The sequence below is a fragment of the Prionailurus bengalensis genome, chromosome B3 (genome assembly GCF_016509475.1).
Source record: "Prionailurus bengalensis isolate Pbe53 chromosome B3, Fcat_Pben_1.1_paternal_pri, whole genome shotgun sequence".
In the NCBI taxonomy this organism is placed as follows: domain Eukaryota; kingdom Metazoa; phylum Chordata; class Mammalia; order Carnivora; family Felidae; genus Prionailurus; species Prionailurus bengalensis.
The window spans coordinates 134588668-134605087 of NC_057355.1; the positions used below are offsets into that span (position 1 = coordinate 134588668).

Consider the following 16420-nt stretch of genomic DNA (forward strand, 5'->3'; position numbering starts at 1 on the left):
TCCTCAGGGGGTCGGGGGCCAACCACTAGCAGATGGAGGAGGGAGGGGGGCTGTGGAGGCAGTGGGTGGCCCACTGGCCAGCTGGAGATCCTAGCTCCAGACAGACCTGCAGAAGGCACCCCGTGACCTGCCTGTCACCTTCCCTTAGCCAGCCCCACTCAGGGCCCGAACCCCCAGGAGGGGTCCTGCTATAGCGGGGCCCCAAAGCCCCATGTGGAGGCCCCACGGGGGGCAGTGTGCCCTGCCCGGCACCCCATAATCCCTACAGGGGCCTGCCAACTCACATCTCAGCCCAGAAGTGAGGCCATCATCCATCCCCACTGGACCCTGAAACCCAGAGAGGGACAGTGACTCAGTCAGGGTCACCTCCAGGCAGGCATAGAGCTGGAATGGGTCTCCCAGGGCACGGCCTTGAGGAGGGGGTCCCAGATGGGCTCTAAAAGACCTTCCGGAGGAGGCCACGCTTGTCTGAGACATTTGCAGGATGTCCTTTTCCGGGTCCCGTCCAGCGGCAGCGGGGGCGGGGGCGGCAGGAAATGAGTGAGAACAAGTGTGAGAGGAAGGCCGGTGGCAGGAGCAGCATAGCACAGAGGGCCGGCCTCCTGGGGCCCCACTCCCTGTCACAGGGAGACACGGGGGGGCCTGCTGGCCCTGAGCAAGGTCTCGGCGACTGGCGGTCAGCGTGTGGCTCTGAGTGGCAGGAGGGAACAGAGAGAGGAACCGAGAGAGGGGCAGGGAGGGCAGGGAAGGACAGGAGCGCCCGCCGACGGGCCGGCCGCCGCACTCAGGGCTGAGAGTGCTAGTCACCAGTCCTCCAGCTCAACTGGTGCCCCCCCACTGGATGACGTCCACCCTGCCGGCCCTGAGAGGTAGCGGGGAGAGAAGAGCAGGAAGGAGACAGCAGGGGAGGAGGAAAGGGGGAGCTGGGCAGTGACAGGCACCCCCCCCCCCCAATCCGCAGGGGAGGGCTGGGGGTGGGGATGGGAGAGGGGACGGCAGGGCGCCTCGGAATCCCCTTCTCCCCACCGCCCAGTTTAGTGGGTTCTGGCTGGGCAGGGTAGGGGTGCAGGGGAAGGGCTGCTGGCCCAGTTTAGTCAGTACTGGCTGGGCTGGGTGGGGGGGGGAGGTTCCCAGGTGCCTCACTGACAGGGTGGAGGGTGCCGGGCAGAGGGTAGGGACGACCATGGGACCACAGGGGAGCTCTGAGCGACATCTGGAGTACTTCCATCCGTGTGCCCTCCTTTAGGCCATAAGACAGGTAAGGACACAGTCTTGGGAAGCCTTGGTTCTCACCCGGGGAGATCTGAGCTCACGCCCCTCTCAGTCCCGAGGGTGTGCAGGGCCCTGGCCACAGCCCACACCTCGGGGCCTCGACCTGGCCCCGTCCCCGAGATCCTTCTCTGCCGGCAGGGGCTGGCTCCTTGTAAAGAAGAACCTCCTCTCTCCTCTCTCCCCTCACCTCTTCCTCCTTCCCTCCCTGGCCCCCTCACACCCCCTTCCCCTCCAATTGCCCACATATTCTCCTCACCCTCACCTTCAGCTTGCTCTCTAGCTTGCTGAGAGGTGGGGGCCACAGGAAGAGGACCACCGAGGCTCATTAGCATCAGGGGTCAGGTGCTCTACCCACGGAAAACACCTGGGCTCCTGGTTGAAACAGCCGGCTGCCTCTCAGCTGCTCGGGGACGCAGCTCCGGCAGTTTCCGGCCCTGCTCTCCTAGTCCATCCATGTCCCGTCTGCAAACTTGAGCATGAGCCCATCTTAAAAACAGTCCCGGCCCACCTGTGCCCCCACCTTCTCAGGGTCCCTTGGCAGTGACATGCTTGAAAGAGACGTCTGCACTCCAATCTCTCTTCCCGCTCTTGAACCCGCTCCAAACTGGCTCCACCCTACCACTCTGTCCAAACAGCTAATCTTAGTTATCTCAGGCCGCCATAACTGAAATACCACAGACCAGGGGGCTTAGCCACGGGAATCTATTTTCTGACAGTTCTGGAGGCTGGAAGTCCAAGACCAGGGTTCTGGCCCATCTGGGTCATGGTGAGAACCCTCTGCCTGTGGTGAGAACGGCCGCCTTCTGGCCGCATATGCTCACGCGGTGGAGAGAGAGGGAGACAGTGTGAGCTCTCTGGTGTCTCCTCGTACAGGGACACTCATCCTGTTGGATCAGGGCCTCACACTTACGACCTGATTTAACCTTAACTACTTCCTTAGACTCTGTATCCAAACACAGGCACATTGTGGGGGTAGGGCCTCCACTGTAAATGGGGGGCGGGGGCATGACTCAATCCATAGCACCGCTCTCGTCAGGATCATCACCAACCTCCATGGTGCCAAACCCAGGGGTCCGTTCTTAGGCCTGGCCTACTGGCCTTCGGGGCACGGAACACAGCCGGCTCCTTTCCTCCTTGGCCTCTGAGACTCACTCTCCTGCTTCTCCTCCCTCACAACTGCTTCTCCTCGTTCTTTGTCGGTCCGTCTCCATTTTCCCAACCCGTTAACCTTGCCACGCCCTGGCGCTCAGCCCTGACTTTTCCCCTTCCTGTCTGCACTCACTCCTGAGGCGGCCCCACCACAGCCCCCTTCACTGATGCCCCCACGTTTACACCCTCATCTTGGAGTCTCGCCTGTGCGCCAGCCCTGTCTAGCCGGCTGCTCCCCACTCGGAGCCTTCACGGGCTCATGGTCTTACAGTCAACCTGCCTACAACAAACGCCTGCCTTTCTCCCACCTCGCCAACCTGCCCTCCCCTCGGGGCCGTCAGCTCCCTTTATCCTGTGGCTCAGGACCGAACCTTTGCCATCCTCCCTCACTTCTCTCTTCCCCTCGCAGCCCTGGTTGTACATGTGAGCACATCCTTTTGGCTCCGTCTTCAAGATAGTCCAACCACACCTGACCACTCGGCCTCGCCACCGACCGTCGTGTTCATCCGGAGGAACCATAGCGCCCTCCTGACAGTCTCCCACTCGGGTGGGCTGGGTAACGTCTCTCCTCCCCCAAAGAGGTCTGCGTCGCAATCTGTAACCTGTGACTGTGTCACCTTACGTAGTAAGAGGGACTTCGCAGATGGAATTAAATTGAGGATGTTGAGATGGGAGATTATCTTGGATTATCCAAGTGGGCCCAAGGGCCCTCCTTTGGAGAGGCGGGAGAGGACAGAAGGCAGAAGGTGACATAACAGTGGCAGCAAGTGTGGTGTGACGTGGGGCCGCGAGCCCAAGGAACGGCAGCCTCTAGAAACGGATTCTCTTCTAGAGCCTTCGGAAAGAACACAACCCTGCCAACACAGACCTCCAAAACGGTAGAATAAATGTGTGTTGTTTTAAGCTGCTAAGCTTGTGGTAATTTTTTTAGAGCAGCCACAGGAAGCTAATGTGCACCCTTGATGTGGGCCACAAGGCCCTGCATGATCTGGCCCCTGTTAAGCCCCTCTGACTCATCTTTTTCCTCTCCTCCTTACTGCCCTGTCCCCCGTCTGCCTATGAGCTTTTGCACTTGCTGTTTCTGCTTTCCGGGATGCCCTTCCCCCCCCCCGCCCAGATCTACCTGGCTTGTTCTGGCCAAATGGTACTTTATCAGAAGCTTTTCTTTATTATTATTATTATTATTTATTTTTTTTTTCAACATTTATTTATTTTTGGGACAGAGAGAGACAGAGCATGAACGGGGGAGGGGCAGAGAGAGAGGGAGACACAGAATCGGAAACAGGCTCCAGGCTCTGAGCCATCAGCCCAGAGCCTGACGCGGGGCTCGAACTCACGGACCGAGAGATCGTGACCTGGCTGAAGTCGGACGCTTAACCGACTGCGCCACCCAGGCGCCCCTATTATTATTTTTTTTAACGTTTATTTGTTTTTGAGACAGAGAGAGACAGAGCATGAACGGGGGAGGGGCAGAGAGAGAGGGAGACACAGAATCTGAAACAGGCTCCAGGCTCTGAGCTGTCAGCACAGAGCCCGACGCGGGGCTCGAACCCACGGACCGTGAGATCATGACCTGAGCCGAGGTCGGACGCTTAACCGACCAAGCCACCCAGGCGCCCCTATCAGAAGTTTTTCTAACCATCTCCTATAAACCGTAACTCTGATGCCCCCTTGCATCCCTGCATACCTGTATCACTGTGTGTATATGGTACATACACGAGATTATATATTTCTCTCTTTTCTTCCATGAAAACGTAAGCGCCGTTTATGTGTGCTGCTTACCCTCGGTGCCTACAATAGGTGTTCCGGTGTTGTGAGCACTTTACAGGTATTTGTTGGATGGAGGGATGAATGAAGGAATTTTACAGATGGGAAGACTGAGACCAGGGAAGGGGACTAAATCGAACACGGCAACTGCCACATCTCACTGTTCCTCAGCTGGGCAGCCGTAGGCACCTTTCAAAGGTTTATCCCTCAGGCCTGGGTCTCAATCTGGGTTCTGCCGGGTAGTGTTCACATGACCCCAGGCTGGTGTCTCACCCACTCAGCTTCTGCTCCCAGGTCTGTTAATGAGTGAATGAATGAATGAGTGAGTGAATGCAGGCCATTGGTTGGGAAAGCCCTGCAGGCAGAGGACCAGGGCCGGAGCAGTGAGAGACTAATGGGGAGCAGGAGGGGACAGCAGGGCCAGGCCGCAGGCGCTCGGGGCCTGGTTCCAAGAAAGAGTGGGATTAGCCACGGAGCGGGATGAAGTGGGCAGAGGCCTGATCCAACCCTCACCCTATAAAGGACCCTCAGAGAACGGATTGCAGGGCACAAGGGAGGAGCAGCGAGGACACTGCAGTGGTCCAGTCAGAGGTGGTGGGGCCGGCTGATGGGGCAGGTGGGGAGGGAGAATGGACATATGATCCAGGTAGAAATGACCAGTCTCACTGACAGGTAAAATGGGGGGTGGGGAGCAGGTGAGATTAAGGAAGAGGACCAAGGGGTTTGGAAAGAGTTCCCTAATGGGGGTGGACGGTGACGGCCCCTCACGGAAACGCGCTCTGCTTGCACAAGCAAAACAGGGAAATGCATAGGCTCCCGTGATGGAAAAGTCTGGGGCTCCAGTGCTCCAGCTAGGAGTCTGCGATCCGGTCCCTGTCTCCTCACTCTCTCCTCCTGAGTTGGCATCACCCTCAGGCAGGCCGTCCCACACGGTGCCTGTGGCCAGCAGCAACCCCAGGCTGGCATCCCTTCAGGACATCAAACCCAACAGAAAGAGGGTTTTTTTTCTATTTCCGTAACACAAATCCTAGCTGGGCCTCCCGTTCCCATTGGTCAAGCTTGGACCACAGGCCCAAACGTGAACCACTAAAATTGGGGGCTGGCTGGCAAGGCGGGGCCCACGTGCTTATCTTTGAGCCACGTGGATGGAGAGTGGGGGAGGGGGTTCTCCCGAGGGAGATGGGACCCTGGGGAGGGGACAGATGGGGGGGCAGGCAGACACGATCCATCACTAGTGCCCTTGCACAGCCTGACGTCTTAGGGATTTTCCGAGGCAAGGGCCTGGCACAGGGCTGGCTTGGGAGATAATGGCCGGTATGGTCCCTGGACCGTTATTTTTGGGTAGTCCCGGCTCCTGCCTTCCTGGTCCTGATCTGGGCAGGCCTCTCCCTACACTCCTGCACAGGATGGCAGGGCTGGGCCCTGAGCCTCCAGCCAGGGTGAGCTGCTACCCCATTGGATACCTGCCCCTTCCTGCCTGTATCTCGTGTTGGAAAATTCCATGATTTTTGTCCATCCACAGCCCCAGATGCCCCCTGGCAATGCCAGTGCTGAGGCTGGGGGGCTTACCTGCTCTGCTAATGGCAGGCAGGCTCCCTGCCTGTGGTCTCTCCCCAGGCCTCAGCTGCCCCCTCACCTGCCTGCCCAGTGAGTCAGGAAGGCTGCGCTCAGCTTGGGTGGGGGGCCTGGAGATTGGAACTCAGCCCCTGCCCCCCACCCCCCATTTTCTTGGGCCCCGGCAAGGTGGGGCTGCCCCATATCTGCTTGGTTGAGCAGCCCCGGGGGATTGGAAGGTCCTCTCTGGCTCACATTTGTCTCTAACACCTCTCTGCCCTCCCTCCCGCCACGGTGGCAGGAGGGTTGCTGAGGTCCTAGCCACACCACTCAGCATGGAGAGTAAAAACCTTTCCTCACACCTCCTGCCTTAATCGGGTCACTTTATTCCTGATCCTGTGCGCCCGTGAATGCAGAGATCAATAGCCAGGCCCGAGTCCCATGCTCCAATCCCAGACAGCAGGGGAGCGATGGGAAAGGTGAATTTCCACAGGAAGGTCAGGGCGGGTCCCGGGCGCACATGGCCTCCCGCCCCGCAAACTGAGCCTTAGCCCCTCAGCCCTGTGGGCTTTCATCAACACCACAGACCACGGGTCCATTTAAAAATCATTTTATTATTAACATCATCTTCCCATTTAGCCAAGTGTCTGTCATGTATAAGGAATGTCGGTAAATATTCCATTTGAAGCTTCTTTGTACATATTTCCATCGATAAATAAACTCTGAATTCACATAAAAAAGTTAAACTTAAATAGCTCCTATTCCCTTCTCTTGTAACAGGCATATATTGGTGAAATATAAATATTCTCGGACTCAGGCTTTGTTCTAAGTGAGGAGAGGAATTCATCACATGGTACAGTTACTGACAACAAGATCGAGAAACTGTCAGCTGGTGTCCTGGCTTGGACTAGGACTGAGGTGGGAACCAGAAAATTCACATTTGGTTTCCCGGCCGAGGTTGGGGGAGGAGTGGTGATGGGGAGGAGAGTTTCCTTTACAGCTCTGATAAAAATAATCTGCTCTGCCAGTGAACTTTAACTTTGAATATATTCTTCTACATTGGCTGATTCATTCCATTATTGTTTTACTTAAAACTTGGATGTCAGCTAACAAAATATGGCACATAATCCATTTTGAACAATGTCGGTGGGCTTGGAAACTATCATTGGGCTGGCCAAAACAACAACAGAAATGCACGTGGGGAGAGCGACGATCCGGGGCTTGTTTGGTGAGTTCACTGTGGTCAATCGCATGTTCAGCCACGGCCTCGGCGCGGGGCGCCCCGGGCGGGGCCTCCTGGGCCCGAGCGGCAGTGAGGCTGGCAGGGGCCTGCTCAGAGCACCCGGGGGATGATGGTGAAGGGCACGGCGGGGCTGCTGGCCTCCAGCTCCAGGGCTGTCAGGAAGCACTCGGTGGCCGCCGCGTCATTGCCCTGAGCTTGAAGGACCTCGCCCAGCCCATTCCAGACCTCGTGGGCCGTCGAGTTCACCTGCACCGCGTCCCGGAGGATTTTCTCTGCCAGACTGTAGCGGCCCAGCTGATGAAGAATCAGGGCCTGCAGGCATCAGAGAGAGAGAGAGAGACAGACAGTCAGAGAGAGAGTCTCTGCAGCTCTAGGCTCTTAGCCGTCCCAGAGTTTCTGCACGTTTCTGGGAGGCTGGCGTGAATCTCCACCGGGCTGGGCACCCGGCAAGTTCGAACCCTTCCCGCACTCAGGGGCAATGTTCCAAAGAGTTGCTCGAACTGTATGAAGTTGCCTACGTACAGCCGTTTTTTTTTTTTTTTTAATTTTTTTTTTTCAACGTTTATTTATTTTTGGGACAGAGAGAGACAGAGCATGAACGGGGGAGGGGCAGAGAGAGAGGGAGACACAGAATCGGAAACAGGCTCCAGGCTCTGAGCCATCAGCCCAGAGCCCGACGCGGGGCTCGAACTCCCGGACCGCGAGATCGTGACCTGGCTGAAGTCGGACGCTTAACCGACTGCGCCACCCAGGCGCCCCATACGTACAGCCGTTTTTTGAAAGATACAAAAGGCAGTTCCACACGGTTCATCTTACTACTTAACCCCCAGGAGCGAACCAATCCGAGAGGCCAGTCTGTACTGACCCAGGGGGCCATCCCGGGTGTACCGGCTGATACGTAACAGGTTTTCTGACCTGAAGAAATGTCATTTGTGGCATTACTTATGGTGGTGACTAGAACAGACCTTTTTTTATTGCTCTCAGTCCCCCTACCATAAACAAGCCCCTGCCTTCGTTGTCCCCCGCCCGCCATCTTACACAGTTTTAATTAGGACGTAGGGGTTGGTCCCCAAATATTTGACCATGACCGTGTTTCTAAGTTATGCATCTCGATGACCGATGTTTTTGTATTCTTTCATCAGATGATATATTCTCTTTGCTCAATCTCTCCCTCACGGGGAACATGCTGAAATTGTGCCCACTTTCTCTGCTATTTTTTTTTTTTTTTTTACTTTATTCTATTTGTTTAGAGGGGCAGAGAGCGGGTGTGAGAGAGAATCTTTGGCAGGCTCCATGCCCGCACGGAGCCCCACACAGGGCTCAATCCCACCACTCTGGACTCAAGAGTCAGACGCTCAACAGACTGAGCCACCCGGGTGCCCCTCCCTTTGCTATTATAAATCATGCTGCGATGGTCTTTCCAGACAGCGCCTCTGCACTCTTACAGAATGGCAGATCTCAAATCTTTTCTACAGTCCTGCTAACCTGCGGGTAAATGGAACCTTACTGAGAATTACCCACATATTCTGGGGGGGACGCTGGGGTGGGGGCAGCGGCCTCTGTGGGCTCCTCGCAGCAGCCCTGGAAGGGGCTCAATGGAACCAGCTTGATAGCAATTTGGAGACTCTTCCTTTACGGCAAATTTCCGCAAAGTGACCTTGGCCGGGTTAGAGGATGTGACTCTTTTTAAGTTCTCCAAATACTCTGCAAATTATATGCCTAAAGGGTCACTTCCTTTTTTTTTTTATAATTAAAAAAATTTTTAAATGTTTATTTTTGAGAGAGAGAGAGACACACACAGAATCCAAAGCAGGCTCCAGGTTCCAAGCTGTCAACACAGAACCCTATGCAGGGCTTGAACTCACCAACTGTGAGATCATGACCTGAGCCGGAGTTGGGTGCTTAACCGACTGAGCCACTCAGGTGTCCCAGGCCATGTCACTTTCTCACCCATCCGCAGAATTCCAGTGCTTGGTCCCCTGTCCCCCACTATCATTACTCTTCATGTTTGCTAATTTCATAAGTGCAGAACGTCTGTCCTTAGTAAAACCTGCATTTCTTTAGTAACAGTTGAGGTTGGGGCTCCTGGGTGGCTCAGTCAGTTGAACACCTGACTCTTGATTTTTGGCTCTGGTCATGATCCCAGGGTCATGGGGTCAAGCCCCGTGTTGGGCTCTGCACTGCGCATGCACTGAGCCCGCTTAAGATTCTCTCTCTCCCTCTGCCCCTTCCCCTGCTCTCTCTCCCTCTCTCAAAAAAATAAAAATAAAAAAACCCCAACAATTGAGGTTAAAGATTTTCCATGCTTTTGTTTACAAGTCTTTTAGAAGACTGCTATTCATCTGCTAGCATACTTGTCTAGATTGTTCTTTAACTTTTGAGATTTTTTTCTTTGAACAAAAGTTTTTAGTTTTTCAAGTTGGATTTGTTGAACTTTAGTGGGTTTTGTTTCGTTTTTTGGTCACTCCAAAGCTCTGAAAGTTATACTTTCAAAGAACTGACGTGTGTTCAATCCCGCTTTGTTAAGTAGTTGTCTGCTTTATCTTGGCAGACAGGAACCTACCTGGATTTCTTCTTCTCTGCTGGACACAAACTAGCTACCCCTCCCTCCCCGTCCCTCCCGTGAGGCGCTGCCCGTCATGAAATGAATTATTACATGAAACACGGGGCCTACTACAACTTTCCAGTGAGCCACAACAACCCCCTCCCGCCTTTGCATCAGTACTGTGCTGTTAAGATTGCTGTTACATCATGTTTTAATGGCGGGGGTGGGGACGAGAGCCTCTCTTCCTTCCCTTTGCTTTTGAGTATTTGCACGACCGTGCCCGATGAACTTAACAATCATCTTGTTCATTCTCTTCGGGAGTTGAATCGTGCTTGCGTTAACCTCCTGGGTGTGTGTGGAGAAGCCCGACATCTACCGTGTTGGGTTTTCCCAACCAAGAACATGGCATGGTCGGCTGGTCCCGCGTATCTCTTCCTAAATTTCCCGGTAAAGCCTTGCTCTACCTTTTTGTGGTTCACGCACAGAACCGATGAGGCACCCCCAGTGTTCTCGAGCATATGCGTCACCAAGGGGCGAGGGCCAGCAGGTAGGCTCTCGGGAGCAGAACCTGCTGGGGAGGGGGCATAAACGCACCTTCCAGGGGGCTGGCTGTGGCCTGAGCCATAGGCCACAGACAACGTGAGCACCGGGGAACCAGGTGGGGCCCACTCTGAAGAGCTCTGGCCTCCGAGACAGGCTGTGAGGAAGGCGCCTCCGTGGGTGGTGTCCAGGTCCTGTGGGCTGCTCGGGCTGGCCTCTCCCCCAGGGCAGGTGGCCCTGGAGGTGGCGTCTGAGGGCCTGGAAAGCAGCCTTGCTTCCGAGAATCACCCGCACTTAAGAGTACCCAGCGCAGGAGCTGTGAGGACGATTCTGGCAGAGGCCAAGGTCAATGGGGCGACGGCCAAGGCGACCCACAACCCCAGGGCAGTGCGAGATACTGTGGACGGGTACTCTCCGTGCCCCCAGCTCCGGCTCCCTGAACTGCCTTCCAGAGCGAGGAGGAGAAGGCCTCCAGCAGACAGAGGCTGTCCTCCCCTGGCCAGGGTACAGCAGACCTCAATGTCAGCTCGACTCTCTCTGGGAGGAAAATTGAAAGGAAACACTATACATTCCCTTTCTTATTAACTTCGATATGTGCCTTAATTACGTCTCTGCTGGAGTCCACGTCCTAAATGGGATCCGTCAGAGCTGAGGCTCTGAGAGGGTGGCCAGGGCCGGGCAGACAGGTGGCTCCCTCTGATGCTTTAGGACACGAGAGGTGGCCGGAAGTCAGTCCTTGCTGTTAGGATTTCACCTTGGCTTCTGAAATTCTTCTCTCCTCAGACTACAGGCCTTCCCGTCCTCCAGCGCGAACTGCAGGTTTCAGCCGCCGTTCCAAGGCTGGTCAGGGTCAGTTTTGCAGAGGTCGCCGGTGAGAGCCTCCCAGCTGTCTCCCCAGAGCCCCATCCTCCACCCACCTAGGAGCGGGCAAGGGAACCATGTGCTGAGAGCAGGGGTAGCGGTTCAGCATGGACCCAGCTTCCTGCAGGATGATTAACAGTGATAACAGCAGCAAGGGCTTTCAGCGTTTTTGACACACCAGGCACCATTCCAAGTGCTCACGTTCATTAGTTCACTTAATCCCCCCAGGGACCCCGAAGTGGTTTCGCACGGGCATGGCCGGGACATGTCTGCACCTGGCTGCAAGGCCGGCTTCGACCGCGGTGGACAAGGTCCTGCAGCGGAAGAGGAAATCTCCCCACGCACTAGGTACTCCTCCCGTTTTGCAGGTAAGAACTATGGCTCCTACAGCTGCGTCTCCTGCCCCAGGCGCACAGCCAGCTGCTGCAGAGCTGGACTACAACCCGCATCCTAACTCTCAGGGCCTGCCTGACATCCATTCGGATGTGGAGTCCGGGGCGGGGCTACAAGCGGCCAACTCCACCTCCTGGGGGGGTGGGTGCGTGTGGGGCATCCTCCCTCTGGCCCTCCTTCAGAGACACTGGGGCAACTCGACACCCACGCTTCTCAATCTTGGAGGTCCAGGCAGAAAGGACGAGAGGCCCTCCCCGGCTTGCAGGCAGCAGGATGTGAGGGCCAACGAGCTCCTGCCTTCATTCCTTCCGGGCGAGGTTATCAGCTTGAGCTCACTCTAGAATATTCCGATTTAACCAACAGAGCCGTGAGAGGAGGGAGGGGGTCAGTTCAGGGTGGAGACAACAAGCAGTGGCATGAATTTTACCCAAGTGACCCTGTCATACTCTCTCTCAGTGCATCAAATTATTGAATACACACCACCTTTTTCTGAGTGGCCCTCCCAGGCAGGGAGACACGCACTGCGTGTGCCGGGCAGATGGGTGAGGAGGGACAAGCCACCAGGTAAGATGGAAAGAGGCGTCCCTAGTTACCTGGCGGCAGGCCGAGCGTACGGTCTGGGTCCCGACAGGCTCTGCTTTCTTCCTCTACGCGGAATGTTTTCTCCGCATCAGGCACGATGCTAGGCACTTGTGCTTGGCTCGTCTTACATTACCACCGCTTTATAGATACAGAGACAAGGTTCAGAAAGGCCAAGAGTCTTGCCCAAGGTCCCAGGGCCAATGGATAAGGAGCTGCGGCCGGCCCAGGTCTGCCGGAGGCCAAAGCCCCCATGCTCCCCGCACACCTTCCCAGCCGGCCCGCCTGCTCACTGCTGCCTCTGTCGCTTTAAGAGACGAGCCTGGAGCCCCCTGGGCACTGACCCAGTTACATCTGAGCCATGGCAAATGGGCATCTGCCGCACTGGGTCTCCTTTTCACTTCTCCAACCATTGATCACTGGCTCTGTCACTCCTCCCCGTGGTTATGGCCAGGAGATGGTTCCTTTCCAGCCCAGCTTTTCTCCAGCTCGGGTTGCTGCTTGGCAGTATCCTATATATTCACTCAAGGACGAGGACAGCTCCTTGCCTCCCTTTGGTGGCCTAGAGGCTAGCTGTGATCTTGAGGCTTGGCATGGACATGGGTGCCAAAGGAGTGGGGGCCAATGAGACGTGAAGACCCAGAAGGACCAGGGCCTTGGCCCAGCAAGACCCAGAGGCCACTGCACTCAGCAGCAGTGACCTACCCCCACCCTGCTGGAGTGGGGACAAGGTCACCAGTCCTTTTAACTGGGAATTTTGTTTAGAAATTGGCAGGCTGTTGTATCTGGGTGTAGCCTACCATGGGGGCTCCAGGGTCTAAGGCAGGGGACACGTCTCCCCACTCCCAAATGCTTGCAAAGAACCAGCCAATGGACTAATCTGACCGATCACCCGCAGTGTTGGGAAGCTAAGAGTCTTCATGTTGTCCAGTGTCTCACAGGTCTTGTGGGCTTGGAAATTTCCAGCCCGTGTACCTGGACTTATATTCCTAATGTAGGAACAGGCTACCCTTTCCAGATGACCTTGAAGCTTCCTGAGCAATCTGTTTAGTGGAATTAATTCCTAAAGCTGGAGCTGCTCAGGGAGACATCAGAAGCTTGCCAGGGGCTGCCAGCTCAGGCTTGGCAAGGGAATGAAAAATCAGCCTCTGCCCAGTGCCCCAGCAAGCCAAGAGCAGCTCAGAAATCAGTCACATAATGGGATCAACCAGGACAAGCTCCAGCTGGGGTCTGAGCCATTGCTTGGGGCCAGCATCGCCGGCAGGTTGGCCAGAGGTGGGCTGGGACCTGGACACGCCTGGCTGTCATGAATGACATGCCACCCAAGCCCCGGTGTGCTGGGAGAGGCCTTCCCTGGCTTTGCTCTTATGCACTAGATGCTCTTATGCACTAGAATCCCAACACCCTTTTCTTTAGGCCCTGCCTCCTCTCTCCTCCAACCATCAAAGGCTTAACTCGTGAGGCTTGCGTTTAACTGTTCTCACCACGGCTGGATCCAACTTCCTCCTAGGACAGACCTCTTGGTTCAGCCAGGCTGGTCTAAAAGCCCACCTATTTCTGCAGGATGCCTCCCCCAGCCTTCTTCCCCCTCTCCAACCATGGTCATTCCTGGTCTGGCCCCTCCTGCTGGAGTTCAAGTCCATCTGCTCAAAGCCCTGCAGATCACCATTCCCCCAAGAGCCCGGGCCACACTGCCCCCCTTAGGCAGCACTACCCAGAGGCACGGGTCCGGGTCCCAGCACTCAGGCTGGTAGGAGACAGAGCTCTCCATGAGTGACATATTTCATTACCGCAACAACCCGCCTTCTCTCCCATATCAAAATCCAAAACCCCACTGAGTGACTGTCCAGATCCCAGCCACGTTCCGGCGACACACAGGAGGTCAAGTCTGCTCTCAAAGCTCGGGGCCCAGTGAAAATCCTAACCAGATCGAGCAATCGCTCCCTAAGACCTAAGACACCACTGCAGGCCGAGGTGGGAACTCACATGGTCTGTGCCTTCTTTTAACACCAGCCCCTTCTCGTCTCTTGGAGGTTGTGCAAACAGGCTTCCACCTTTGCCAGCCCTGGGGTTCCTGAGCCACTGTGGGAGGCAGCTGGGCTGGCCTTCTGAGAAGAGGGGAATCACTGAGAGGTAACTTACTTGTCCCTTTTCTTGGACACAAATGAAGACAGCCTCCCAAGCTGGTGATTATTATAATCACGTGTTCTGTACAAATAAGCTCTTGGTGCCACACCAAATTGGAAGTGAGAGATTAAATTAAATCTGTTACTTCAAATGAGACAAAATGGACTTGGCTAATTTGAGGACGGTTAGCATCTTCCTCACTCATGTCTTGTGTGTGTGTGTGTGTGTGTGTGTGTGAGATAATTGATGCCCAAGGACTAAAGACCTTGCCACATGCTGTGGGCACCCGTGCAGGAGCTCTGCGTGGGCTCTAGTGCCCAAGGCGTCCTGCTACAGCCCTCGCTCTGGAGAGCACTTGGAGCCCTGGATCAGGTGACCAATAGCAAAGAGGCAGGACAAAAGCCACTATTTCAGACATCCCCATGGTGCTCTGTGCAAGTGCCAAGATGGCCCTTTGCTGGGCTCACTGCTTGTCCCTGTAGGGGTATAGGCACAGAGAGATAATGTCCCTGCAGGAAAGCATCCTTCTCAATGCCGAGCCACCACTAAAAAGCAGTCCTGCAGCTCAGCTCTGGTTTGGGGGTCAAGCCGCAGTCTCCTTGTGCCTATCACTCTTTCCGGGGAAGGATGCTTCGGAAATCAAACGGTCAGCAGCAGGGTGGGGGTGAACAGCTCCCTTGTGCTTTCCATGCCGCGCCAGGCTGCTGCTACAGACTCCACCCCGGGGCCGCTGCTCTTGACTTCTGGAGCAGAGACCAGCAGGTGCCCTTGCTGTGTTCGAGCCAGCCTGGGTTTTGCAGAGGCTGCTGGAAGCACCAAGGCTGGGGGGTGGGAGGAAGTCTGGTGTCTGGGGTGGGACTGGAGTATTTAAAGAGTTTTCTGTCCCATCCTGGGTCAGACACTCCACCATTAAATCACTGCAGGGGGGTGGGGTGGGGGTGGGGGTGAGGGCGGGAGCTTAGGGCAGTATTGTCAGGAGGTTCCTCCAAAAATACAGGTAAACCTGCAAGGACAAATGCATGGATCCACTAGGCTCTATTAATCTTTAAGTTTTTTTTTTTTAAGTTTATTTATTTTTGACAGAGACAGAGTGCAAGCACGAGCTGGGGAGGGGCAGAGAGAGAGAGAGAGAGAGAGAGGGAGACACAGAATCCGAAGGAGGCTCCAGGCTCTGAGCTGTCAGCACAGAGCCCGACGCGGGGCTCGAACCCACGAGCTGTGAGATCGCAACCTGGGCCAAAGTCCGACGCTCAACCAACCGAGCCACCCCGGCGCCCCATAGGCTCTATTAATCTTTAATGGGCAAAGTGTGATAGCCAACACGCTGCGTGTTACTGATTGCCAAATGCTTTCCTAACCATCCTACACGACAGGTGCTACGTCAGTCAAGGTGGATTATCTCTGTCCCAGCTCCCCAACTAGGCCTCGCTCTGAAAGGCCGGAGGGCAGGGGCTGGGCAAGCTGTGGGTCGTCTCTGCTTTGGCAGGCTCGACACCGAGCAGGTGGGGCCGTATTCAGTGCAGAACGAATAAATGAGGGGCCCCCAAAGGTCGAAGAAACGAGGATCATGTTTAAGGCCACTGCTGGCCAAGTCCAGGTCGTTCTGGCCCACAGCCTGTGCTCCTACCCGCCACGGCATGCGTCGGAGAGATGGAGGACTTCACCGGCACCAGGGAGCCAGGGGCCTGAAGGCAAGGCTGTCCCTGGAGGAAGTGGACATGGGCTGAGGACCAGATCTGCAGCCCCTCCTGGGCCACTCAAGCCAAACTGGCACCTCCAAGACTTTTGGACAAAGACACCTAAGCCTCCCCTCTGGTGGGACTTCTGTTGTGACGGCAGCTAGAGGAGAGCCCATCTCCTCAGCCCGTCACCCTTTGGGACGGTGACAGAGCTGCCTGGCTGTAGCCTGAGCGGTGGCTGTGCTGACTACAGGTAGCTTGTTGGGGGATCAGGATGCAGGCGAGGGGTTACAAAGAGCTCTGCGGGCTCTGGCCACTGCCAGAGGACCCATGCCACGCAGGTGAGAGGCCCGGCTCCTTCTTAGAGAGTGGGAGGTGTAGGTTAAGAGCGTGGCCTGGGGCTCACTGGGACTGGGTGTGAGCCAGTCCCACCAGTGACTTGGACAACTTCCTCGGGTCCCAGATACTTGATCTGTATAATGGAGACAAATGCCAACTCACAGGAGAGTCATGAGGCTACAAGAGCCCAAGTTTGTAGAGTGCTCAGTAAACCTCTGGTGAATGGTCACCATCATCAACAAGACCGTGATCGTTATCGTTACCCTTAATGACCTAGGGGGAGGGGAGGCCCTCCCGAGATGCCCAGGGTTGCAGGACTCTCCACTGCCGTCCTGTGCGCCTCTGGGTAGAGCTTGTGACAGCAAGGGCCAT

The 16420-nt window shown here is 55.8% G+C and overlaps 1 protein-coding gene and 1 long non-coding RNA gene across 11 annotated transcripts in view; one reads left to right on the forward strand and one right to left on the reverse strand.

The window, feature by feature from the left end:
- Window positions 1–1121: 1121 nt before the first annotated feature.
- Window positions 1122–3332, forward strand: LOC122467981. The gene is made up of 2 exons (XR_006293121.1): window positions 1122–1258; window positions 2831–3332. It is a non-coding gene; the product is annotated as an uncharacterized LOC122467981 (long non-coding RNA).
- Window positions 3333–6336: 3004 nt separating this feature from the next.
- Window positions 6337–16420, reverse strand: part of TTC7B (tetratricopeptide repeat domain 7B) — a 255797-nt gene continuing 245713 nt past the window's right edge. For all 10 annotated transcript variants that reach the window (XM_043556841.1, XM_043556833.1, XM_043556835.1 and 7 more), the window contains one exon: window positions 6337–7297. In XM_043556841.1, the coding sequence (XP_043412776.1) occupies window positions 7076–7297 (222 nt within the window). In that variant the 3' untranslated portion in view covers window positions 6337–7075. The remainder of the gene's footprint in view (window positions 7298–16420) is intronic.